General features: G+C 35.4%; 2 protein-coding genes across 4 annotated transcripts; both read right to left on the bottom strand.

Annotated features, from left to right (window-relative positions):
* Positions 1-248: 248 nt before the first annotated feature.
* On the bottom strand, positions 249-16,772 carry LOC113110941 (inter-alpha-trypsin inhibitor heavy chain H3-like). 3 transcript variants are annotated; one of them, XM_026275236.1, is made up of 24 exons: positions 16,659-16,772; positions 15,699-15,865; positions 15,259-15,363; positions 15,005-15,167; positions 14,817-14,927; positions 14,592-14,726; positions 14,383-14,499; positions 13,981-14,149; positions 13,789-13,899; positions 13,072-13,253; positions 12,805-12,984; positions 12,513-12,640; positions 12,273-12,445; positions 11,472-11,525; positions 11,143-11,172; positions 9,194-9,256; positions 2,576-2,605; positions 2,337-2,378; positions 1,903-1,977; positions 1,360-1,479; positions 1,107-1,281; positions 849-997; positions 620-704; positions 249-379 (listed from the first exon to the last, which is right to left on the bottom strand). In XM_026275236.1, the coding sequence occupies exons 1-24, from the start codon at positions 16,734-16,736 to the stop codon at positions 265-267; spliced, it is 2,757 nt and encodes a 918-aa protein (XP_026131021.1). In that variant the 5' UTR covers positions 16,737-16,772; the 3' UTR covers positions 249-264. The 3 variants fall into 3 exon arrangements, with proteins under 3 accessions (XP_026131021.1, XP_026131022.1, XP_026131023.1); XM_026275237.1 differs by having other exon boundaries at positions 252-379; positions 14,592-14,720; XM_026275238.1 differs by lacking the exon at positions 1,903-1,977 and having other exon boundaries at positions 252-379.
* A 157-nt stretch (positions 16,773-16,929) lies between these two features.
* On the bottom strand, positions 16,930-22,125 carry LOC113110580 (uncharacterized; the record flags this gene model as incomplete). Its single annotated transcript, XM_026274705.1, has 6 exons — positions 16,930-17,458; positions 17,879-17,963; positions 18,066-18,214; positions 21,612-21,789; positions 21,893-21,994; positions 22,101-22,125. Coding segments are annotated over 6 exons (654 nt in total), but the record flags the coding sequence as incomplete, so codon positions are not given.
* Between the last annotated feature and the right edge of the window lie 5,800 nt (positions 22,126-27,925).

The following is a 27,925-nucleotide window of genomic DNA, read 5'->3' as shown; positions in this document are numbered from 1 at the left end:
GGTCTCTCACACCAAAGGCATGTGTCGTATCCACTGCGCCAAAAACACATATAAGCACGGAAATCACTTTAAATCAATATTGGAGTGGACTGTGACATGGTTATCAAAGCATGCTAAAGATGTGGTGCATAGACTGAAAATAACTTGGTCATACCCCTACAATTTGCCAATAGATTAAAGATCAGCCATTTTCAGTTAAAGAATGTTATTTAATTGGAAAAGCCTGAAAGATAAAAGGACAATAAAAATGATTTTTGCTGAACTCTACAGCTGAGTGACGGTGAAGTCCGAGAGCTCTCGCTGTGTGAGAGCCTGGAATGGTACGAGCCAACATCCAACCACAGGAGCAGAAGCAAGTCTGTAGTCCTTCACCATCACCCTGAAATAAAAACACACGCAGCCATGGTGAGGGTTAGCAGAATAGACTGCCTCAAATAACATGTAAAAATTATTTCCAACTCTAAACTTATGAACAGTGGTGTATGATTTTTATTAAATATGATTTACCAATATTTAAATTATACTGTATATAATTTTCTTAGTTTTATTCTCTAAATGAAACAAGAAATTATTGAATGTATTATTAAAAACAGTTTTTGTACATTTACTGATCACTTACAGAGATGTCTTCACTTCCTGGTCCTTTAACTTTAAAGTTGGTGTTTGTGTTCCTTGGATCTCATCATATGAAATATCAGGCTCTCCTTAAAATTGTATACACAGACATTTAAGATTTTTCAGAATTTTGGTTTAATAACCATTATATCATCACTGAAGGACTATCTTCGGTATCAGTTGAGATTTAATGTTGATACATAACTTATGCTTGAAATGTGAAGCACTCTTACCTAAAACACCTGTTAAACTGACATCTTTTGGCCTGGTCCGAACAGCAGGCCACAGAAACATGTTCCAATTTTCCTTATGGAGAAGAATAACGATGTGAATATTTCCCATGGTGACGTCTATTTCATTGCTCCGTAGAATCAGAGAGACGCTGATGAAACAGAAAAGATGGAGAATGAATTCTATCTCTTATGTTAACAAAGAGCTATAACATACACACGTTCAGTAAAAACACATATAGTTTAAAGGTATTAATATACCCCTCAGTATTGTTTTGAGTCAGTTCCTGGCCCCACAAGAACTCAACTTGATTCTGGCCGTCGCGGTATCTGATAGACGTTGTTTTTATAGTAAGATGATGGTTTGTTTTGTAATGTAAGTCAATTTGATTGAATCCATTTTGTCCAGTCAGGGATTCTCCATTCATAGAGAACTCTAGGACACAAAAACATTTAATTCAAGAAACAGATGACTTCTAAAAGGATGTGTTTGCAGTAAATGTGTAATAGTAACCTGAAGCTGAATCCTGTAGGAGTCGGAGTTTGTGAGGAAGAGGAACTTCGAAACAGAGTGGCTTAGACTGACCAACAACAGGCAGCAGGAAACGATTGCTACCTCTATGAACTGTTGGAGCTAAGACAGAACATAACCAAAAAAAAAAAAAAAAAAAAAAAAACACTTCAACGTTTCTTACATTATCAAAATTGATTTGCCATAGTTTAGAAAATGTTAATAAAATATGACAAGAGTTAAACTAAATCAGAACAAATTCATCTTGATAATGTCAGATAACTTTAATAAAAAGGTATGTAACAAAACATGGTCAGGTTAAAGTGTCAAACTTTTACTGGTGTGAATATTTTTTGGGGGGTATAATATGTCACAGCTTATTTTATTTTGCTATCCTCACTTACATAAATGAACTATAGTGTCCTACACTCACTAGTAAAACAAATATCAAAAAAATTATATCTGGTGTCTGAATCATTTTTGGTTTGAATGAATAATTATTATTATATAAAATTCCATAGTTAAGTTTGAGAGATCTTTATGTACCTGACATAGTAACAGGAACAAGTACAATCTCTGGACGTGTGGGCCTTTGATATAAGCCCAAGGTATCGGTTTCCTCTGTAACCAATAAAATTACATAGACTTAATGTACGTTTTGTATGCATTTACCTGACATAAGGCAGAACGTCTCAGTTATTTTACCCCCATTTAGTAAACGGATAGGTTACATTGTAGGGTATTGTTTGTTGAATTGAGGAAAAGTAATGTATTGAAATAATTTTGGAATAAGACTGTAACATAACAAAATGTGGAAAAGGTGAAGCGTTGTAAATACTTTCCGGATGTACTGTAGCTTTCAAACTTGCAATAATTAAAGAAAGTCAAAGAGCAGTTGATTTCATTCAGTTGAAATTAAATTATTAAAATCACTTGAAGAAATATTCAGAGAGAGAACATTGTAACATTGTCATACATACCCTCAGCTACTGGAAGGGGTACTGGGACAAAAGATGATTTAGCTATAAAAAATCAAATTAAAAATTAAAAAAAAAAACTAATAAAAAAACGTTAATTTCTTACCAAGTTCAAATAATTTACATTCATTTAATAATGGATGATTAGACAAGACATAAATTATATGCACAAGGTAGCAGCATGTATTCATTACATAATTTGGCTGATAAATATAGAAGAGAAAAGAGAATAAAACACTTACATGCAGCAGTATCACTAAGAACTCTATATTCTAAACATGAAAAAAGGGGAATGAAATAAATAAATAAATATATATATATATTTATATATACACATATACATCCATATACATACACACACACACACAAACTTCAAGGCAGATGCAGTGTATTAAAGTAAACATGAAATAAAAATGTATACATTTTCTAAATACATGTTAGAAAAATATGTCTCATTGTGAACTATGTATCCATGTACTGTATGTTTAACTTTTTGACAATTATGACCTGCTTACTTTTAATCAAAATAAGTTAAATATAATTATCAACTAATGTAAAAAAAAAAAAGAAAAAGAAAAAAAAAGTCTCCATCCTATGTATTTTACATTCTTCCATAAGCTATTGCTACTTTGAATTCTCTGCAATGGTTTACATAAATAGAATACCTGAACTGTTTGTTTCTTTATTTATAATTATATGCAAATGGACTGTAAGGTACAGGCACTAAAAAAAAATATAAAAAAAACGCGCTATGTTCAAAAGTGTTCGAGCAGCGCTGACCAGTCATCTGTGAAGCTCCGACTCAACAGCACAGAGAGGATGGGTTTACCCATGGGCGTCGTATAGGGGGAAAATTTAGGACAATTCCAAGGGCCCCTGACTGACAGGGGGCCCAACAAATAAGTAAAAACTAATTTACATTTTTTATTATATTATACACTATATAAACCATCATCATTGAGTATATTTCAAATAATAATAAAATGAATAATGTATTTGATTTTACTTTTTGGCAATTAAAAGTTCAATATCACCACTGTCCAAAAATAAAACATCCATTGACCGACCACTGCCCTGTATCTGCATGAAATGGTTTGGTCCTGCCTTAGCGCACTAACTGTTTAGTTAGTTGCAGACCCAGACAGTCAATCAATGCACGGTGCGCTAGCAGTGTTAATTTCGTTAATGAAGACAATGACGAAAAATATCCATTAACGAACATTTTTTATGTGACTAAAACTATACGTTGATGAGCTAAAAATAATATCTGATGACGAACTTATGACGACATTTATGCAGTGTTTTCGTTAACTAGACGTGACTGGACTATAATTTTATTTGAGGACTATTGGACATTCAAAATGTGAGTCCCTGTTATTCGATTGCGATCAGGAAAAGGGCCGTTTGTATATCTAGTAAGTATAAGTCGCAAGTGGATGAATAGACTAATAAAACGCGATCTGAAACAATGAGCTCAGCGTCCGAAGGGGCAGGGATGAGGTCTCCAGACATCCCATTTTTCCCGGGATTCACAATTCATTGTCGATTAAGTTTAAAGTTAGTGAAGGCAGAATAGGCAAAGTCATGCTGATAGAATGCACGCACCACTTCCTCAGTTCTCACATTACATTTAATCATTTAGCAGACGGTTTTATCCAAAGCGACTTACAAATGAGAACAATAGAAGCAGCCAGGTCAACAAGAGAACAACAACAGTATACAAGTGCCATGACAAATCTCAGTTAGTCTAGTATAGAACGCATAGCCAGGTATTTATAAATTATTATTATTATTTTTATTATTATTATCAAATGAAAAAGACAAGAAAAGGAAAAGTACTGGTGTTAGTAGGTTAAGTGCAGGCGAAAAAGATGAGTCTTTAGATGTTTCTTGAAAATGAGTAAAGACTCAGCTGTACGAATTGAGATTGGGAGGTCATTCCACCAGCTGGGCACGGTCCAGGAAAAGGTCTGTGAGAGTGATTTTGAATTTCTTTGGGATGGCACCACAAGGCGTTGTTCACTTGAAGAGCGCAAACTTCTGGAGGGCACATAGGATTTAACCAGTGAGTTTAGGTAAGTTGGTGCCGTGCCAGTGGTCGTCTTGTAGGCAAGCATCAGTACCTTGAATTTGATGCGAGCGGCTACTGGTAGCCAGTGTAACCTGATGAGGAGAGGAGTAACATGAGCTTTTTTTGGCTCATTAAAGACAACCCTCGTTGCTGCATTCTGGATCATTTGCAGAGGCTTGACAGTACATGCAGGAAGGCCCGCCAGGAGAGCATTACAATAGTCCAGTCTGGAGAGAACAAGAGCTTGGACAAGAAGTTGGGTTGCTTGCTCTGACAGGAAGGGTCTAATCTTCCTAATGTTGTATAAGGCAAACCTGCAGGACCGGGTCGTTGTAGCAATGTGGTCAGTGAAGCTTAATTGATGATCCATCACAACTCCTAGGTTTCTGGCTGTCCTCGAAGGAGTTATGGTTGACGAGCCCAGCTGTATAGAGAAGTTGTGATGAATCAATGGGTTAGCTGGAATCACCAGTAGTTCAGTGTTTGTAAGGTTAAGCTGAAGGTGATGGTCATTCATCCAGCTAGAAATGTCACTCAGACAGGCTGAAATGCGAGCAGCTACTGTCGGGTCATCTGGCTGGAATGAGAAGTAAAGTTGGGTGTCATCAGCATAGCAGTGATAAGAAAAGCCATGCTTCTGAATGACAGATCCTAAAGATGTCATGTAGATGGAGAAGAGAAGTGGTCCAAGTACTGAGCCTTGAGGAACCCCAGTAGCAAGGTGGTGTGACTTTGAAACATCACCCCTCCAAGACACACTGAAGGATCTGTCAGAGAGGTAGGACCTAACCCACAGGAGAGCAGTTCCAGAGATTCCCATCTTTCTGAGGGTGGACAGGAGAATCTGGTGATTAACAGTGTCAAAAGCAGCAGACAGATCCAGTAAGATGAGTACCGAGGATTTTGAAGCTGCTCTTGCTAGTCGCAGGGCTTCAGTAAGCGAGTGCAGAGCAGTCTCAGTTGAGTTGCCACTTTTGAAGCCAGATTGGTTGCTGTCCAGGTGGTTGTTCTGTCCAAGGAACATAGAAAGCTGGTTGAACACAGCCCGTTCAAGTGTCGTTGCAATGAATGGAAGAAGGGATACTGGTCTGTAGTTTTCAAGAAGCGCTGGATTTAGAGAATTTAGAGCTTGAATGCTAAGGGAAATGTTCCAGATTGAAGAGAGGAGTTGATAATGTGAGTAAGTGAAGGTATGACTGAAGAAGAGATCGCTTGAAGGAGGTGAGTGGGGATAGGATCAAGTGGACAAGTAGTAGGATGATTGGACAGGAGAATTTTGGAGACGTCCATCTCTGAGAGTGGGGAGAAGGAGGATAAAGAGTGTGCATCGGTCATTGTGAAGTTTTCCTCAGTCTGCGGTGTGGAGAATTGGTCACTGATGGATCTTGTCTTATTTGTGAAGAAAGCTGCAAAGTCGTCCGCTGTAAGAGTCGATGGAGGAGGTGGAGGCGGCGGATTAAGAAGAGAGGAGAAAGTCTTGAAGAGTGTCCGAGCGTCACAGCAGCTGTTCATTTTGTTGTGGTAGTAGGATGTTTTAGCTGTGAAGACATTTGCAGAGAAGGAAGAGAGGAGAGACTGATACACACTGAGGTCCGTAGAGTTTTTTGTTTTCTGCCATTTCCTTTCTGCAGCCCTGAGTTTAGAGCGATGTTCACGGAGAACCTCGGACAGCCAGGGGGCAGATGGGGCAGTGCGTGCTGGTCTAGACAACAGTGGGCAAAAGTTGTCCAAGCAAGATGTTAAAGTGGAGCAAAGAGTGTCCGTAGCACTGTTCGTGTCCAGAGCAGAAAACTGAGAGAATGGTGGAAGAGAGGATGAAACCACAGCAGATAGGCGAGATGGAGAGAGTGAGCGTAGGTTCCGTCGAAAGGTGACCTGCGTTGGAGTGTGTGCCACTTCAGGAGTAAGTGCTAGGTTAGCAGTAATGAGGAAGTGATCAGAGGTGTGCAGTGGAGCAACTGAAGAGGTGTCCACAGAGCAACAGCGTGTGTAGATGAGGTCAAGTTGGTTGCCTGATTTGTGAGTCGCTGTAGTGGACACTAGCTTGAGATACAGCGCGTGATCAGTTCGCGTGATCAGTTCTCAGCGCTCACATACAGCGCGTGATTAGTTCTCAGCACTCAGTGCTCAAATACACACACAACAGTCCAGATGTTTATTGTGTAGAGTATCTCTCGTAAATACAGTAGGTTATGGATTAAGTGAACGTGAACAGGTGAGTGAAAACTGAACGCGTGTCAGTATTTCATGCATGCCTTCCGTCTTAAAAGGACAGCATTCCAAATTAAATGCCTGTCATTAATTTTAACCAACAAAAGACATTAAAGGCCGTGTTGCAGGGTTAATTTTTTTACGAATTTGTGCAATTTGCTTGTTGGTAATAAACATTTAAACTGTTATCCATTGTATTTTATGTTGTTGGGTATCACAAAACGGAATATAATACGAAAAAGTAGGTACCGTATTTTTCGGACTATAAGTCGCACCTAAGTATAAGTCGCATCAGTCCAAAAATACATCATGACGAGAAAAAAAAAAAACATAAGTCACACTGGATTATAAATCGCATTTATTTAGAACCAAGAACCAAGAGAAAACATTACCGTCTACAGCCGCGAGAGGGCGCTCTATGTTTTCAGTGTAAACTACAGGAGAACTGAGCAGCATAGAGCGCCCTCTCACGGCTGCAGACGTTAATGTTTTCTTTTGGTTAATGTTTTCTTGGCAATTCCTCATTTGCCCTCTCACGTCTGGCTGGTTCGAAATAACATGGCTGCGGGCCATCATACATGTTGGCTCTTGCCACCTCTTCCTCATCCGTTGGTCACTATAGTTCTGATGCTGCGTTCCAGGCTGGTTTTTGAGCGTGTCGTAATCACCATATCATACCACGACTAACGACTTTGTACCTTTCCAGGCAAGTTACGCCAAACTTTCTGAGCGCAAGGAATTGTAGCTAGATTATTTATTTTATTGCAACGTTTCATTAACCTAAAATCGTTTTTTCAACGTGTACCACTTGCATAAACACTGCATCCATATGCAGTATTATTCGTATGGGCTGCCATCTTTGTTTCGCGTGCTTGTGACCTCGGAACTTGGAGTAGATCGATCTAGTACGAGTTCACGGGTGGGAAGTCACGGGTTTGACTGCCGTTCTAGTACACTTTCACGGGTTTAAGGTTGGAAAAACATGGGTTACGGGTTGCCTGGGACACGGAATCACACTAGGCTGAGGCTACCTTTCCTCCACTTCTCCCCAACGTGTCGTCATCGCCGAGCTGCTAAAAAAAACATTAATACCAAAAACGTAAAAAACTGGTCTTTAAGACCATTTTTGAGACATTTTAAAAATGATATACATATCTTGAGTGATTTATGTACCCATTATTTGAAAGTGGTGGTTAACCTGCAACATGGCCTTTAAATAAATGTATACATGTTATGTAAAACCTACAGTATCTGAAAAATGAGTTTAATTTTTATCTATATTGTATTTGTCTTGTTGTGCTTCTTATATATATATATATATATATATATATATATATATATATATATATATAGATAGATAGATAGATAGATAGATAGATAGATAGATAGATAGATAGATAGATAGACAGATAGATAGATAGATAGATAGATAGATAGATGCTCCTTTTTCACTTTCCTTTTAAATGGATAGTTCACCCAAAATGTAGTCCTTGATTCAAATTTCTCATAAACTTAATTGATTTGGTCTAAAGAGAGAAGAATTAATGATTATTTTAATTTGAAAACTACATATAAATTAGCTACCACTGTGTTAATGACTTAGCATCATTCCAGGGACTGTTACAACTTGATGAACCACTGAAACAATTTTGGAAACATTATTTTAAGGTAAAAAAAAATTACATAGTGTTGCTTTAAGGACATTTTTATGGTGGCTTTTAATCTTGCATCCAATGGTGAACTGCATACTGTATGCAGATTGCATGTACAAATCACCAGCAGTAAATATTGTGCTAGTACTAGAATTGAACTATAAACAGCAAGACAGTTGCAAGCCTTTGATTAGAGTTATGTAAAGCTTTTGATGGGACAGTTAGATCCTAGAGATGTGGTGACAACAGCTATGCAGAGGGGGCCCAATTAGATTTTTTTGTCATGGGGCCCAAAATTCCTGGCAGCACCCCTGGGTTTACCAGCGCCACCGAACTGACAGCGCGGCACTGATCAGTTACAACAGTGTAGCGCGTACATTACTCTTCTTCTTCTAATGACATTTTATGATGGATGGCAAACCAATTTTTTTGTGCTACACAAAATCGCTTTCAAAATCGGCAATGAATCGCCTGCATAAAACACCTATATGCAGCAGTATCACTAAGAAGGAGATATCATTCACCTGAATTTTTTTTTCATGTTGTGAGCATGAATAAAAAATCTGTTTATTACTAATTCATTTTCAATATTTGTGTTTTATTGCGACTCCAGCATTTTGTACCCCATTTGCATTGCCCTTTTTCCATCAAAACTGTAAAAATATGTATATCCTGCTAAAACAAATAGAGGGCTTTTAAGTAAATTATTTTACTTAAATTTCAGTTAATTCTTTTATTTTTTCAAATGCATGTTGAACAGTAGATACTATTGTGAATGATCTATTGATGTGTTCTCACAAAGTATTGAGGCTCCTAATAGTTTTAATGATGTGATAATGTAAATTTGAATACTGCTAGGTCTGAACACAGGGGTAAAATGATCTACTTATTAAAAGAAGAAAGCTTTTAGAAGAAACAATGCATACCATGCAAAACTGGATGATCGGGAGGTGCACCAATATCATAGCGTGGTTGAATAAGTACTGATGCTGGGGAATGAAAAAAAATGTTAATAATAATAATAATAATAATATTATATATATATATATATATATATATATATATATATATATATATATATATATATATATATATATATATATATATATATATATATATATATACACACTTCAAGGCATATGCATTGTATTAAAGTAAACATGAAATAAAAATTAATGCATTTTCTAAATATATGTTAAGTCTCATTGTGAACTATGTATCCATGTACTGTATGTATTTAACTTTTTGAAAATTATGACCTGTTTCCTTTTAATCAAAATAAGTTATATTAAATATAATTATCAACTAATGTAAAAAAACACAACACAAAAAAAACAGTCTCCATCCTATGTATTTTACATTTTTCCATAGGCTATCGCTACTTTGAATTCTCTGCAATAGTTTACATAAATAGAGTACCTGAACTGTTTGTTTCTTTATTTATACTTGCATGCAAATGGACTGTATATTCAAGCAGTGCTGCGTGACCGACTCAACAGCACAGAAAGGACGGGTTTACCAGCGCAACCAAACTGACAGCAGAATTTGTCCAGTCGTGACACACCAGTCATTAAATGTTTTGTGTAGTGGAGTGACTCCGTCATTTGGTTTGTGCTCCTTTCCGATTGTAAAAGACTAAAATCTGTTCCAGTCGATGGAATCAATCATTAAGTGTGTTGAGGTCAGTCTTAGAATGTTTCAGCTAGTGGTGTAGTGTGTCCCCAGCTTTAAGGTCATTGTCCTGTTGGAAGATGAACCATCACCCCAGTCTGGAGGAGGTTTTCATCAAAGATGCCTCTGTACATTAATGCATTAATCTTTCCCTTTATCCAGACTAGTCTCCCAGTTCCTGCCACTAAAAAACATCCCCACAGCATGATGCTGACACCACCATGCTTCACTGTTGGGATGGTATTGACCAGGTGATGAGTGTTGTCTGGTTTCCTTCAGACATGACGCTTACCATTCAGGCCAAAGAGTTCAATCTTTATGGCCTGAGAATCCTTCAGGTGCCTTTTGGCAAACTCCAGGCGACTTTCATGTGCCTTTTACTGAGAAGTGGCTTCTGTCTGGCCACTCTACCACAGGTCTGATTGATTGAGTGCTGCTGAGATTGTTTTTCTTCTGGAAGGTTCTCCTCTCTCCACAGAGAAATGCTGGAGCTCTGTCAGAGTGACCATTGGGTTCTTGGTCACCTCCCTGACTAAGAACCTTCTCCCCAGATCGCTCAGTTTGGCCAGGTGATCCGCTCTAGGAAGAATTCTGGTGATTTCGAACTTCTTCCATTAAGGGATGATGGAGGCTACTGTGCTCATTGGGACCTTCAATGCTGCTGAATTTTTTTCTGTACCCTTCCCCAGATCTGCACCTTGATACAATCTGGTCTCAGATAATTCCTTGTACTTTATGGCTTTGTTTGTGCTCTAACATATGCTGTTAACAATGGGACCTTATATAGACGGGTGTGTGTCTTTCCAAATCATGTCCAATTAACTGATTTACCACAGGTAGACTCCAATCAAGTTGTAGAAACATCTCTAAGATGATCAGTGGAAACAGGATGCACCTGAGCTCAATTTTGAGTGTCAAGGCAAAGGTTGTGAATACTTATGTACATGTGATTTTTTTTTTTTTTTTTTTATAAATTTGCAAAGATTTCAAACAAACTTCTTTCACGTTGTCATTATGGGGTATTGTTTGTAGAATTTTGAGGAAAATATTGAATTAATTTTGGAATAAGACTGTAACATAACAAAATGTGGATAAGGTGAAGCATTGTGAATACTTTCCGAATGTACTGTAGCAGCATTTATTCATTACATAATTTGGCTGATGGCTCATAAATGTAGAAGAGAAAAGAGATTAAAACACCTACGTGCAGCACTAAGGACGCTATATTGTACACCTGAAAAAAAAAAAAAAAACAGAAAATATGCTGTGAGCATGAATAAAAAAATCTGTTCATTACAAATTAATTTTCAATATTTGTGTTTTATCGCGACTTTTTTTTCAAATGCATGTTGAACAGTAGATCTTATTGTGAATGATCTATTGATATGTAAAGTTGAATACTGCTAGGTCTGAACCTGTTTTTATACAGTCTATGGTCTGAACACTATAGAAGCTATAAGATAAGAGGGGGTAAAATGATCTACTTATTAAAAGAAGAAAGCTTTTAGAAGACACAATGCACACCACACAAACCTGGATGATAGAAAGGTGCACCAACACTATGGTGTTGCTGACTAAATCCAGTTGCTGTGGAATGAAAAAAATAATAATAATAATCTTCAAGGCAGATGCAGTGTATTTAAGTAAACATGATATAAAAATTAATGCATTTTCGAATTATATGTTAAGTCTCATTGTGAACTATGTATCCATGTACTGTATGTGTTTCACTTTTTGACAATTATGTTATATTAAGTTATATTAAATAACTGTCTTATGGTGAAAATGACTGACTTCTCTGGTGGTGTATGCAGGACAATTATCAGCTAATGTAAAAAATTAAAAACACCATCTCCTATGTATTTTCCATTTTTCCATAAGCTATTGCTAGTTTGAATTCTCTGCAATAGTTTACATAAACAGAGTACATAGAGAACTGTTTGTTTCATTATTTATACTTACATGCAAATGGGCGTAAGATACAGATACATTGTAAAAAAAAGAAAAAAAAAAGAAAGAAAATTCAAAGATAACAAAGATAACCCTTATTTACTGCATGTGGCCATCAAAACTCAATTTCTGAAGAAAAGTTTTTCTGATGAGGTCAGAAAACACTAGACAGCTGCTTTATAATAGAAACTGACTCTGTTGCCTTAACTTGTAGGATGCACAAATGAAGTATCTTCATTTAATCATTTTTTATTAGATGTATTTGATAGACATGGTTAATATATTTGTTTAGAACTTTCATATTTCTGCTGTTTATTTAGCTGCAAAAAGGGACCTAGCATAAGGTTTGTACTCTTTTATAGCATATGACGAATCAGTTCTCACCTGGAAGTATGGGTGACTCTTCTTCCTCTTTGGGTTTGTCAGCAACTTCCACTTCACCTTCTTGTGGTTTAGTAACGACCATTGAGGTGAGGGGAGTGACAAACTGGTATTTCAGGGAGAGTTTAATAGCTTCTTTCTTTTCTTCCTCTTTCTCTTGTCCTTTAAGAAGCACCCTGAGACACAAAGATGCAATCAATGTTCAACTTAAATCACAGAATATCAATTCACTCATAAACTTACTGTCTCTCCAGAAGCTGCTTCACTGTAAGGTAGGCCCACAACCTCTGCATGAAATCTTCATTCTCAGGTGGGACATCACTGGGGTCTTTTGTCATTATAGTGTCCTGATATGTCACATTGTTGCCTTTCTGCTCAGAAATAACAATACTAGTGAATAGTTTTATTAGGAATGCTGTCAGTACCACTTTCACAGATAACCTACTATAAAACAAAGCTATTATTCACATCTTCTACACAATCGTCCAGTGATCCTAATAATATCCCCCTAAGAGAAGATTAATGAAGATCTTACTGATACTGCGATGACTTCAGTGGTGAAACTCTCCACACTGTTGTCTGTTATTTGTCCTGACACCACAATCTCAGAGCCATTGAAGTACAAACTAAAGCTGGTCTTGGTAAGGTTTGTCCCTCCTGGGTATTTAAGTTGAATATCAGTGAGGAGAGGGACAGCAACTTCTTCATAGAAGCCCTAAAAATCAAACAAACATGAAATGTGCTCAAAGACAGAACAGTTCAGAATTAAAGATGAATTCTCAGCTGATCATCTGTCGTTCACCTGCAGCTGTAGATCAGCGTCTGAATCTTCATAAATCCTGCGAGCAACTCCACTATTTTCCAGTGACATCTTTGTCAGGAAGTCAAAGTTAACATCATATCCAAAACCAAGACAATAGAGGGGAAATTTGGTCCCAATGGCCTCTTTCACATTGGACATTATTTTCTCTTTGTTGGTTTCACCTGTTAGAAAAAAAAATTCTAATATTCAGATCACATGGCAAATGTGGAAAATAAAAAAAAAATTAAATTAAAAAATTAAAATTAATGTGCAAAAAAATTGAAATGTGCAAAATTCCATTGACTTCCTAACCTCAATTTATCAGAAAAACAATGCAAAAAATATGTTAAGTGAACAATAAAATATTTGAAAGTACTAAGTTTTTTTTTTCTCGTAAAATTATTTTTTGAAAAAAAAAAAAATGGAAAAAATACAGTCACAGAAATGCTATTGTGCATGGTTAAACAGTAAAAATTTTCTTTTTGACTTTTTTTTGATCAGGCATTACAAACAATTATTATTTAGGTATACTTGGTTTTGTTTGACAATGCATAGGAATCACAAAGTGAGAAAGAATATATCACATATTCATAATAGTGCAGAATACAAGATGTGCTGACTGACGACATAAATGTTTAGGCAGTTCTGATGCAGATCTTCCTTTGGACAGCTAAATGTGGGCAGTGAGTGTATGTGTGTATCAGTGTGAATCTGTGCCTGTAGTGGGATCTCCATCAGTCAGCAGGATCAGGATGGAGGCTGTTCCCTCTCGTGGATGTCGATTGATCATGTCCACTCCTGCTAGAACTGCAGCGTTTATGTCCGTGGCTAAAGGAAGACCAAACATAGTTGTGTTACTGTGAGGTACAACTTTCTTACTCCATATGTAGCATTAGTGCTGTAACTCACCTCCTCTATCTCTGATCTCCTTCACAAAAGATTTTGCATTCTCCAGATTTGCCTCAGTAGCTTTGAGGAGCTCACGCTTCCATAAGCTAACTTCACTGTCAAAGGTGATCAATCCAAAGTGGTCATCCTCATCAAGATCACTTAAAATCTTTAGCAGTGCCAAACGAGTCTAAAGAATGACAGCATCTAATGGTTATTCTTTCTCTATTATAATTGTATACTTACACTTACCAGATATGGACAGATTTTTTTTTTTTTTTACTACTTTAAAGAAAGCAACTTTACACTGATTTCAATGCTGCAATATCCTCCAAAAATGGGTCGAGGGTTCAAGGGTTTTACTGTCAAAAGATTTCATAGTTCGTTATGTGCTTTTGATTTGGCTGAAACGTTGACATTTACCTGTTTTATTTTTCTGCCGTGCATAGAACCACTCCGGTCAATGATAAATACCACATTTTTGGAAATACGTGGAACATCAGATGGAGCAAAGTAGTGGACAAAATAGCCTTTTGATACCTGAGAGAACAGGAAAATGCCAGTCTTTCAAATGTTTTCTGTTTTTGTCATATTATTTTACTTTTGTAAAGCATGTTATTTTACAAATGTACCATGATTTCTCCTTTGGGATTTTGTCTCTCCACATCGTATGTTATGAGCAGGTCACCGTTCAGCCCATTTTCTCCACAGCTTTTACACTTGGTCTGTTGATCTTGTGTGGGGTAGAAGGTCACCCATGCCTGAAATGATCAGTTTGTTCATCTGGTAACTTTATTTGAAGTTTATGAGTATATTGAGAACATCTAAACAGTTTTAACACTCATGTAAGCTCTTACGTCTTTGTCTGCTCTGGTGGTTTTGATGGCATTGGCCAGATCACCGATGCTCAAATCTCCTTTCACCTCCAAGAAGGAAATTCCTGGTTTCTCTTGGATGTGTACATCTATCTAATGTGAGGAAAAGAAACCCCATCTAACTGTATCTTGAAATTGATTATAATGTTTTTCTTAATTTCTTCCTTTACCTTGAGGTCAGCCACCGGCTGCATTGGTTGGGCATTGATGAGTAGCTCATATTTTCCGAGGCGACGCTTTAGCAGTTCCTCGTAGGTCAACTCAAAGGTCACTTTACTAAAAGCAGACACTGTCACTGAGGTTTTAAAGTCCTCTAAAGTCCTTCCAACAGATCTGAAATATATCAAAATAACAAATCCCAGAATATTACTAAACATATTACAAATACATATTTTATGGACCTAATTAAAAAAAAATCTCATACTTGACCAGTCCAGCACTTTGTCCTCGAGATACTGCTTGATTGTATTGCTGCTGAGCTGCTTCTTTTTCCTTCACAACCCCATCATATGTTTTTCCCTCTATGGTCCTATTGAGAAAGTTACACAATGATGTTCTCTTAATATACCAGAAACTTAAACTCTGTGTATTTCATAAAAAAATGTCCATCTCACTCAAATGGTAGCACCACTAAACATGTTTGTTTGTATAAAAACATCAGTACTGTTACAGGTAGCTAATGTATCTTGTTCTTTAAAAACTGCATACAGGTTATTTATTCTTGGACTAGTAGAAGGTATATTTTCTAAAACTTTATTATGTTCGGCTGTATTATACGATTTACTTTATCTGATGCCCACGTGCTATAAATGGCTTCTTTACCTCTTTATTTCTACTTATATAACACTACTAATGTTCACCCACATTCTGAATTTGCTGATGAAGGCATTCTTGGGAATCTTGACCTCAAACTGGATCTCTTGAGATTCATTCAGTGTGTTCGCAACACGGCTCGTGATGACTGTTGTTGTGGCGTAGCGACTGGTGACCGTGGAGTTAATGTAGAAGCTGTATATATCCACATTTTTTTTCTGTTGACATTTACATTTATGCATTTAGCAGACGTAGTCCAACATTTTTTTTTATTTTACCAGTATGTGTGTTCCCTGGGTATTGAACCCACAACCTTTTGCACTTTTAACACAATGCTCTACCACTGAGCTAAGACAATGAATAGTAAACTCATATTAAAGTATAGTCATCATGATTACTGCTCAAAATTGCATGGAGAAAAGGCCTTTGGACTGAAAGACAAATAACGTTTTGATGACTTCATCTCAGTGTACACACTACACAGTGTACACAACAGAAGGTTCTGTCAACTCAAATTGCATGTTTCTGTCAACAATGGCAATCAAAATGAAAATGTCTAAACAGATAAACCAAGCAGTTGAGAATAAATCAGTTAGAAGAAGTTTTGTTAAGAAAAAAGACATACGTAATATAAAACAAGCTAGATCATATTAAATATCAAAATACATAATAAAAACTACTATTCAAAAGACTTTTTTTAATTTATTTGAAAAGTCTATCAGGATTTCTTTATGAATATGAAAAAAAAACGAACTAAAAATGATTTGACCTAGATATCTTTTGTATGTAATAATTTTTTGTTTTGTTTCTGGTCACTTTTGATTCATTTAATGATTAAAATTTTTATTTAAATCTGACCTCAAATTTATGACCAATAGTGTATATTCAACAAGCATGAAGTATGTCTAGCCCTTGATCTCAAATACAGATATAAATCTGTTGTTTTATCCTGATTTGATAAGAGTATTTAAGAGTTTTGTCTTCTATCTTGAAGTAAAATTTCACCCTCACCTTCTTAACAGGGTCTGAAGTGGCTGACATGAGAAACATGCCCAAGAGAATCACCTGGAGAGCTGCTCGATCCATCATGACCTGCACATGAAACTGACCTCGAAACACACACTGTCTTTAAACTCAAGTCCACAGCATTCTATTGGCTGATACTGACCGGATGAAGAAACCTCCCCCTTTATTTGCAATGAGAGTCCACCACACAACTCAATATCGAGACATGCTTTTCGAGAAAATATATCTTCTATATAATTTGTAAATACATTCTGTAGAAGCTTGGTGTTGTACTTTTAATATATTTTCAGACAGGACCACAAGAAATACATAATTTCCAGCAATTATCAAAATCAGTGCTTACAGAGGCATCAATCAAAGGGTTACTATGTATAGATCATTTTGGTTTGCAATTTTAACTGATATTTTATTACATGGTTTGCCCATTAAAGCCCGGGTGTATTTGTGTGAGCAAAGAAAAACACATTCAGAAACATTCAGAGACAGTGCAACAGACGTGGTAATCAAAGCGTGCTAAATATGAAAATAACTTGGTCATGCCCCTACTATTTGCCATTAAAAGACAATTTTATAACTATTTAATCAATAATCGCCATATAAAGAATATGTTATCATTGGAAAGGTCAGCACAATAATGGATAATGTTTTTTTGTTTGTTTTTTGCTGAACTCTACAGCTGAGTGACGGTGAAGTCCGAGAGCTCTCGCTGTGTGAGAGCCTGGAATGGTACGAGCCAACATCCAACCACAGGAGCAGAAGCAAGTCTGTAGTCCTTCACCATCACCCTGAAATAACAACACACTTACTTAAAAGTTTGTGCCAAAATGCATTTTTAATAGAAATTCAACTATATGGCCACTACCAGTCAAAACTTTGTAGTAATTTAGATATTAATAACTAAACACCAAATCAGCATAATGTTTTTTGAAGAATCATGTGCCACTTAAGGCTGGAGTAATAATAATGAAAATTCAGCTTTGGCATCACAGGCATAAATTATCTTTAAAAAATTTGAAAGTAAAAAACAGTTATTTTAAATGATAATAATATTGCACGATATATCCGTTTTACTTTTCTTTTCTTTTTTCAAATAAATGCAGCCTTGTGAGCATTAGAAAATTATTTCTTAAAACAAAAAATAATAATAATTATTATTATTATTTAAAGCTGTTGACTGGCAGTGTGTATATTTATTGATCACTTACCAAGATGTCTTCACTTCCTTGTCCTTTATCTTTAAAGTTGGTGTTTGTGATCCTGGGATCTCATCATATGAAATATCAGCCTCTCCTTAAAATATAATCCACAGTGCTGGTTTAATAACCACAATATCTTCACTCACAGACCATCTTTGGTATCAGTATGAAAGTATTAGTACAATGACTCTCTTACCTAATATACCCATCAAAACTACATCTTTTGGTTGTTGCCATATGGCAGGCCACAGAAAAATGTCACCATCTTTTTTATGAAGAAGAATAGCAACACGGATGTTTCCCATGGTAACATCAAATTCATTTCTCCGCAGAATCAGAGACACGCTGGTGAAACAGAATAAACGGCCCGTTCACACCAAGAATGATAACTATAAAGACAATACTGTATATTGATAACTATTAGCGTCCACACATTCAACACCAACGGACGATAATGTTCTGTATATTAGTTCTCGCTACAGTTTTGTCGTCTGCCTCTTTAAACGCTCCAGCTCTCACTGTTATCATTCATCAGCTGGAAAATCTCATTTTGACAGTGATTCCAATGAGCCACAGAGTTAGAACGTTGAAACTTTATTATCACGGTTGTCGTCTTGGTGTGAACGAGTTTTAAAGGGATAGTTCACCTAAAAATTGTAATTATTTCAATAATTACTCACCCTCATATCGTTCCAAACCCATAAGACCTTCGTTCTTCGGTACACAGAGATATTTTTATGAAATCTAAGAGCTTTCTGACCCTCTTTAGACAGCAATGGAACTACCACATTCAAGGCCAAGAAAGGTAGTAAGGACATTGATAAAATAGTCCATTACATCAGTGATTCACCTGTAATTTTATGTAGCTACAAGAATACATTATGTGCGCAATGAAAACAAAATTGTCAGACTTTGACAAGCGTTCATAAGAGCATCACAACACATAAAATATGCCCGAAGAAGAAATCCAGGAAATCCACTGCAGCTGAATAAACAGAAGATTTAACTGCTTTCATTGGTCCAACGTGACTAATGAACACACGACTATGGCAATATACAGTATTGTTCAAAATAATAGCAGTACAATGTGACTAACCAGAATAATCAAGGTTTTTAGTATATTTTTTATTGCTACGTGGCAAACAAGTTACCAGTAGGTTCAGTAGATTGTCAGAAAACAAACAAGACCCAGCATTCATGATATGCACGCTCTTAAGGCTGTGCAATTGGGCAATTAGTTGAATTAGTTGAAAGGGGTGTGTTCAAAAAAATAGCAGTGTCTACCTTTGACTGTACAAACTCAAAACTATTTTGTACAAACATTTTTTTTTCTCTGGGATTTAGCAATCCTGTGAATCACTAAACTAATATTTATTTGTATGACCACAGTTTTTTAAAACTGCTTGACATCTGGGTGGCATGGAGTCAACCAACTTGTGGCACCTCTCAGCTGTTATTCCACTCCATGATTCTTTAACAACATTCCACAATTCATTCACATTTCTTGGTTTTGCTTCAGAAACAGCATTTTTGATATCACCCCACAAGTTCTCAATTGGATTAAGGTCTGGAGATTGGGCTGGCCACTCCATAACATTAATTTTGTTGGTTTGGAACCAAGACTTTGCCCGTTTACTAGTGTGTTTTGGGTCATTGTCTTGTTGAAACAACCATTTCAAGGGCATGTCCTCTTCAGCATAGGGCAACATGACCTCTTCAAGTATTTTAACATATGCAAACTGATCCATGATCCCTGGTATGCGATAAATAGGCCCAACACCATAGTAGGAGAAACATGCCCATATCATGATGCTTGCACCTCCATGCTTCACTGTCTTCACTGTGTACTGTGGCTTGAATTCAGAGTTTGGGGGTCGTCTCACAAACTGCCTGTGGCCCTTGGACCCAAAAAGAACAATTTTACTCTCATCAGTCCACAAAATGTTCCTCCATTTCTCTTTAGGCCAGTTGATGTGTTCTTTGGCAAATTGTAACCTCTTCTGCACATGCCTTTTTTTTAACAGAGGGACTTTGCGGGGGATTCTTGAAAATAGATTAGCTTCACACAGATGTCTTCTAACTGTCACAGTACTTACAGGTAACTCCAGACTGTCTTTGATCATCCTGGAGGTGATCATTGGCTGAGCCTTTGCCATTCTGGTTATTCTTCTATCCATTTTGATGGTTGTCTTCCGTTTTCTTCCACGTCTCTCTGGTTTTGCTCTCCATTTTAAGGCATTGGAGATCATTTTAGCTGAACAGCCTATCATTTTTTGCACCTCTTTATAGGTTTTCCCCTCTCTAATCAACTTTTTAATCAAAGTACGCTGTTCTTCTGAACAATGTCTTGAACGACCCATTTTCCTCAGCTTTCAAATGCATGTTCAACAAGTGTTGGCTTCATCCTTAAATAGGGGCCACCTGATTCACACCTGTTTCTTCACAAAATTGATGACCTCAGTGATTGAATGCCACACTGCTATTTTTTTGAACACACCCCTTTCAACTAATTTAACTAATTGCCCAATTGCACAGCCTTAAGAGCGTGCATATCATGAATGCTGGGTCTCATTTGTTTTCTGAGAATCTACTGAACCTACTGGTAACTTGTTTGCCACGTAGCAATAAAAAAATATACGAAAAACCTTGATTATTCTGGTTAGTCACATTGTACTGCTATTATTTTGAACAATACTGTATGTTTTATCAATATATGAGTTCTTCTTATTATTATAATTTTCATCATAATAAGGTATAATAATGAAATGCTAATCGACATAGCCTTTATCACTGCTTAGAATATAATTAAATATTGTGTGCCATTCTGTTTAATCTCACAGAAGGATTTGTTTCAAACACTCAACAGATGTTATGAAGTGAGTTTGGAGAAAAACGTTATTAAATGTGGTATTTTTACATGCTCTCAGATTGAGCAGCATTTACTACACAGAACCGTAGTTCACTGAGAAGATATGCAAACAGCTGTAATTATGACAAATTATTTATTTGTTTTCATAATCCTACAATTATACCGTCTGCCATTATGAACATTGAGTCATGCGATGATTGGCGTCCATGTCTTCCCGCCCCTTATCATTTAAAAAAAAAAAAAAAAAAAAAAAAGTTTGCTAACCGCTACTTCAACACGGTCGGGCGCCTGCAGGTCAATGGATAAACTCTGTAATCTATCAAGGTAAGATAATTATATTTCACTTTATATTAGACATATTACTGCTGCATGTATATAATTGGATGTATTTTTTTATATATATTTGAGAATACAGTAATGGCAGAAGTCACTAATGAAACTTATCAAAGCCAGTTGGGATTGAACTGTTGTAGCTGAACGTTTAACGTTATATAAAAAATGTAAATGTTGACAGTTCAAGTAGCTTCACAAAATTACAGGTGAAACACTGACGTCACATGGACTGTTTTAACACTACCCTTACTACTTTTCTGGGCCTAGAACACGGTAGTTGAATTGCTGCCTATAGGGTCAGAAAGCTCTCGGATTTCATGAAGATGAACGAAGGTCTTACAAGTTTGGAACAACATGAGGGTGAGTAATTAATGACAGAACTATAACTTTAAATGATGAATGAATTCTACCTCGATAGCACAAAATAACGGTCTAAAAAGTAGACAAACTACTTTTTCCAGAACACTTGGTAAATTCTATAAATGAAATGCAAAATGATACTAATAATAATTAATAAAAATTTTTGTTAAAGCATATTACTTTTCTCTCTCATGGTGGGTGAGGTCTTGCTCCCATGAAAACTTCACAGTTTCCTGCCCATCGGTGTAGTTAATTTCATTAGTGCTGAGCAGCAGATGGTGATTAGTTTTGTAATGAATGGAGATTCGACTGAAGCCTTCTCCTCCAAATGACTCACGTTGCCCATTCATAGAGAACTCTGATTATAGACAAACATTACACTGCTTAAATACACATGAACAAGTGGAAGAAGTGGAATATTACTGTTTATAAAACGAACTGTACTAGAACGGATATCTGACCTGATAGGACATTCTGTTGGAGTCTGACTTTCTCAGCAACAGGAACATCATAACAAAGTGGCTTAGCATTACCAGAAGATTTCAAGATCCTAATTCTCCACACTGAATGACAAAAACCAAATGAAGGAATCAAAATAGGGACATATGATGCCATATACTTTACAAGATACTGCACTATATGAAATGAATACACACAAGGCCCACATACATGGAGGAGAGGTTGTCAGAGGTTGTCAATTACTTGGTAATTGTAAGATGGATAAATGTAGGTAAATGTAGGTAAATGTAGGTATGAATTTGAATCCGATGAAAAAATCAATTAATATGACAATATTGTTAACTATATGGCAAACAAATCAATGTGGTAGGTTCAGTGATAAAAGATGTACCAATATAGTTGAAGTCTTTCAAAGCTGAACTCCTTAAAAAGTCTGGAAAAACAAGACAGCTATAATCATTTATTTTATATTCATTAACATATTAGAATACACACATACCTTCCATTGTGTATAGGCGCAGGATAGTGGGTTTCATTCGTCTATTTGGGCTCCGTAACTCTGAGAAAGTTAAGAGAGTTAGAAATAGGTTTTAGTGGGGACTTCAATATCACATGAAATAATAGAAAAAGAAAAAGTTATGTACAGTACCATGTCTCTTTGCATTGCTGGAGGCAAGAATCCTATTAACTGCAATACGGAAAAGTCACATCAGACACTACTTTCCAACAATTGAAAGCATAGCTTTGGTAGTAATAACAGCATTTTTTTTTTTCATAATATATTCCTTTACAATACATGCACACAAATGTTCAAAAGTTTGGGTTGGTAAGAATTTTTTGTATTTTTGAAAGAAGTCCTTATGCTCACCAAGTCATTGTGCATTTATTTGTTTGAAATTTGAGAAAACATTTTCGTAAAAAATATGAAATATTTTTATAATGTAACAGTTTTCTGTTGCGTTCAAATACTCAGTTACATGTCTTGTTCCTCGATCTCACTTTTTGAAAGTGCTTTAGAAATAAAGTTTGGGTTGTGAGTAGAGTAATATATTTTAAAATATAATTTACTCCTGCGATAACAAGACTTTTTATTTCATGAATAGTACAGTAGGTGGCCAGCCTATCTGGGGCTTACCGCCGTGCGTAGTAACTGTAATTCAGTCGCGTGTTAAAATAATTTGCGAAACTACCGCCAGGTGGCGCAAAGGGACAGATTGCGAAATGAATGTAATTGTAAAATGAGATAAAAGAAGGAAGTAAAACAACAATAACATTATGATACAACATTGTAACATTTAAAAAAAAAAAAATATATATATATATATATATATATATATATATATATATTACAATTTGTTAATTTTTAAAATGTAGGATAGTCTTAGACTACAGTCTACTAAACAAAAATTAAAAGAAGATCTTAACACAAAGGATCATATGCATGCTATTTTTATTAAACAGTAAATAAATATAAGGCCAATATATTTATATATAAGCTAAATGTTTTAATTTCATTTTCATTTCGGTTCATTCTTGGTTTAAAAAAATCTTCAGGTTCCATATGCAGAGCGAAATGGGAACAGTCCAGCATTTAGCAATAATTATTATTATCTCTGTTATTATTCTTGATTTTTCAAACTACCAGCATTTTTGAATTATGCCTTATGTGTGACCAAAAATTAAGTATTATTTGTTTCAGCTGTTTGATCGTGCTGGTGCCTCGTGCACATATTAACTGGAAACAGCAGTCCTTCACCAGACATTCGGCTTGAGCACTTTGACATATTGTTAATTATGATTTTTTTTTTCATCTATACTGAAACGCACACAGCCTATTTACCTCATGAATAATAGTTAAGCTTCAAATGGGCAACATCACAAATATGGAAATGTTTGATTTCTCCCGATTGAGAAAGCCCAAGCTTACCTTATGCTTAGCTTTAAATTATTATTAGGCCTATTATTATTATTTTATTACTAAGCCTATATTATTATATACTGCAATTATATTTATCCACTAGAATTATATATTTTTAATTATTGTTTTGTTCTGATAAATTTGTTAATTTAAAGGATTTGTTGTAAAATATTTTCCAATAGCCTATTTTATTTTTTTCCTCTCACAAACTGATTTAATTTTTAGCGTGTTTTAAAAAAAAAAAAACATGCAGCAAATGAAAATAGGTGATTGATCCGTTAAAATTAAACCTACGACTCATATATTTTTTTCCTCTGACAAAGTTCATTTATTTTTTAGCGTGTTTAAAAAATAAAAAAGAAAGAAAACATTCAGCAAATGAAAATAGGCGATTAATCCGTTAAAATGTGTTACTCTTGGTTAACAGTAGCTAATTATAATTATTTTACTTCAGAACAGAACCTGGGACTAATCTAGGTTATCCAAGGCTTTTTTTTTTTTTTTTTTTTTTTTTTTTTATTGCATCTGAAAATGACTTTGTTCATTACATTCACTTAACGCGATCTGGCGCAGATCAGCCAGCCACCCGCAAAGCTCAGCTGTGGACGATTTAAAAATGTTTGATATAAGTGGTTCTCAACCCGCAGCCCGTCATGAATTCAAATGCGGCCTGCACCACATGCTGAATAAAAAATTAAAAAATAAAATTGTATTGTTTACATCAATAAAAAAAAAATATATATATATATATATATATATATATATATATATATATATATATATATATATATATATATATATATATATATATATATATATATATGCTACTAATGAAATATAAGCTATATCCTAATGTTTTATGTGATTTTTTTCTTCTTCATATATTATTTTCAGACATGAGCACTGGCATAAGCATTTAACGAACACATACAAGCGCGCACTTTGGCAGAATTCAATTCAAATAGTCATCAACAGCCATTAGGGAAATTGCCTTTAAGGTAAAATTGCGCATCAGAATGGACAAATTCGTTTTTTTAAGGGAGACAAAAAAGAAATTAAAAAAATGCCAGTAAATGAACATGTACAAACTGTGAATAGTTGCAGTATCAGTATTAAAGGAGAAGCGCTGGACTTTCGTTTATTTTTTTATTTATTTTTTGCCCCGCAACTCACTTGAAGAAGTTCAGATAGCTAATTGGAAACACCATACACTATGTAGCCTAACAATCCTTAATTGAAGAAATGTGACAAAATATCTCAAGAGAGAACCTCATATTATTAAATTAAAAAGTGCTTTGCCTGCATCTTAAAGCCTCTGTCAAACTTTCTGCGTCCGCGAGTCCGCTATGGACCACTAGGTAGGCGTGGCGTAAAAATCGTCATTGGAGAGTGTGTGCCCAGGCTCTGTGCCGAGGCAATTGCAGAGCTGGCCATCAGCCTGCGCATTCAGAAGTATAAATTGAAGAAGTCTGCGTCCACGCTGGCCGTGTACGCGTCCGGATTGCACATGCGGAAAGTATAACACAGGTGTTACAATCGCAACTTCTTTGTGTTACTACTCCTTTCAAGCTGAATCTCACAAAATTGGTCAGCTCCCGACAGCATCAGGTGTTTTATTTATGGGGAGTAGAATTGTTTATTTCAATGAATGTAATAGATTATATATCATAATAGTTAGGCTATAATATTATAAATCAGGTTGGATTGTATTGCTGACGTAATATGTAAATGATATTCGTAGACTTGCACTTAATAGTGCAGCTCCCTGAGAAAAAAAAAGGTTGAGAACCACTGATATAAAGGTTGCTGTCCCATTTTATACAGGAATTGTTCATTTTAAAAAATCGAATTATATTGTTAGTTCTACACTGTAAAAAATATTACATGCTATCTGCTTAAAAAAAATATGGTAGCAATATTACACGTATTATATTTGAGTAGATTTTAAAGGGAGGGGGGGGGGTTCTGGAACAAAATGTATTTTAGATGCTTCAAAATATTCTAACTGACCCTCTGATGTCACATGGACTACTTTGATGATGTTTTTCTTACCTTTCTGGACATGGACAGTATACCGTACACACAGTTTCAATGGAGGGACTGAGAGCTCTCGGACTAAATCTAAATTATCTTAAACTGTGTTCTGAAGATAAATGGAGGTCTTACTGGTTTGGAACGACATGAGGGTGACTTATTAATAACATAATTATGATTTTTGGGTGAACTATCCCTTTATTGTGGCCTAATAACAGACTAAGATGATAAAGACAATTCAGTAGGCCTAGCCTATATGTCTTTTGTTGTTGACTCAATGTATACAGACCAGAAAATATGTACGTGCATTATGAAATGCATTAAGTGATTTTAAAAGGATCAACTCCGTACAGGCAAGTAGACGAGTACAGTGATATAAATGAGTTGTAGACAGTTTATTCTATATGGAAAAATGCTTAACGTGAAACTTTGCATGTTGCGTTTATTCTGGGCTCACGTGCTTGCCTGCACCTAATAGTTATGTATTTTAATAATGTAGAGAAGCATATTGAGTTTTGCCTTTATCATCTTAGTCCGTTATGCAACATTTTGTGGTATGTGAGGAAAATACTATATACATATTCATTATATTAATGAACTGTGTATTTAATTTGATAATTTAATAGCATCTTAATATATTAAGCCATGTTAAGTGTTTTTTTCTACACTTAGCGAGAGACTTTGCGCAAACGTTCATATTCTGCTGTTCTGGCCACGGATTTGCCGGTCTTGTCTTTTTCTTGCAGGACCCTGTACATTATAGTACTAAATTAGTTTTAATCATTTAATCACCACTACAGCATCTTGTCTCCATTGGCAACATGCACGATTTGTGTCGATTGCAAGTGACGTCACAGGTAGCAGAGAGTGCAAGTAGCAATTGCAAGTGACATTGTAATTTAGTTTCTTTTTTCTTGTCTTCGCCACCTGGCTACTGTTATAAAATGGTGGGAAATTCAAACAAAAAGTAACAAAAAAATTAAACAAAATAAAAAATAAAGACTGCAACTGATGTCACTACTTAAAATACTTGAGAAATACTGGAAAGTACTTCACTAGCACTAGCAAGGCTACTGCTCATTAAACAAGGTATAAAACCTTAGAAGAGTAGTATCCATAACTACAAGCTCTACTCTTCTAAGTAACGATTGCACTGTGCAATGGAAACTTCGATGTTACAGAAACTCTTACAAATGTCAAATGTAACTGAACATTAAACATTAATAGATGCCTCCCTTCACTCAAAAACATAAAGTAGCATTTCATTTCAAAATTTACTCTCCATATCCAGCCATATGCAACGCATGCTGGGAACTAACAATCACCTCTAAAATAAAACAGCAAAATTGAGCTTATTCACTTAAATTAAATATGCAGCCTTCTTTCCTTAATTATTTTAGTTTAATCAGTTCCCCAATTCAAGCATCAAAACTGCTTAAGTCTCCTAAAATAAAATGAGGAAAACGCATCTCTTGGTTTTATTAGTAAAAAGTCCTCATTATTTTCTATACAACACTGAATCACAATTTCTTTAATGAAATCCACACATTATTTTTAATTATCACCTTAATTTTTTTGATGAAAATTAAAAGACCCATGATTCATTTTTTACAGTGTAATTATATTGTTAACACAAGTTCATTTAGAACTTTTTTTTTACTTATAAACTCCTTGAGAATTGAAAGTTAGTTTAATAGTATTTAAATTCAAGTTTAAAAAAAAGGTTTTAATTGCTTAAATTATTTTTATTAATTAATAAGATGTTATCATGTTTATTCTTGTAAAAAATAAGTGTTTATTCTTTAGGAAAACAAGGGAAAAAATAAGGGACAATCCGAATATTTGTTTTGCTTTACCTATTTATGTAAGCTACAATTATTCAAATAATAATAATAACTAGATAGTAAAGTTTGTTTTCAAACTTTAAGTTGGCTTGAAAAAGCCTGGCCAGAAAGTTAGAAAAATTTAGAAAGTTTGAAAAGCTTAAAAAGTTTAAAAGATTTAAAAGTTTGAAAAGTTAAGAAGATGTCACGATGGACTGGCACGAGGTGCCTGAGGTGGGTCTCGGACCCGGGTCTCCCAG

The sequence above is a fragment of the Carassius auratus genome, chromosome 11 (genome assembly GCF_003368295.1).
Source record: "Carassius auratus strain Wakin chromosome 11, ASM336829v1, whole genome shotgun sequence".
Lineage (NCBI taxonomy): Eukaryota > Metazoa > Chordata > Actinopteri > Cypriniformes > Cyprinidae > Carassius > Carassius auratus.
The sequence above is the reverse complement of the archived record's forward strand: the minus strand, read 5'-3'. Positions and strand labels throughout refer to the sequence as shown.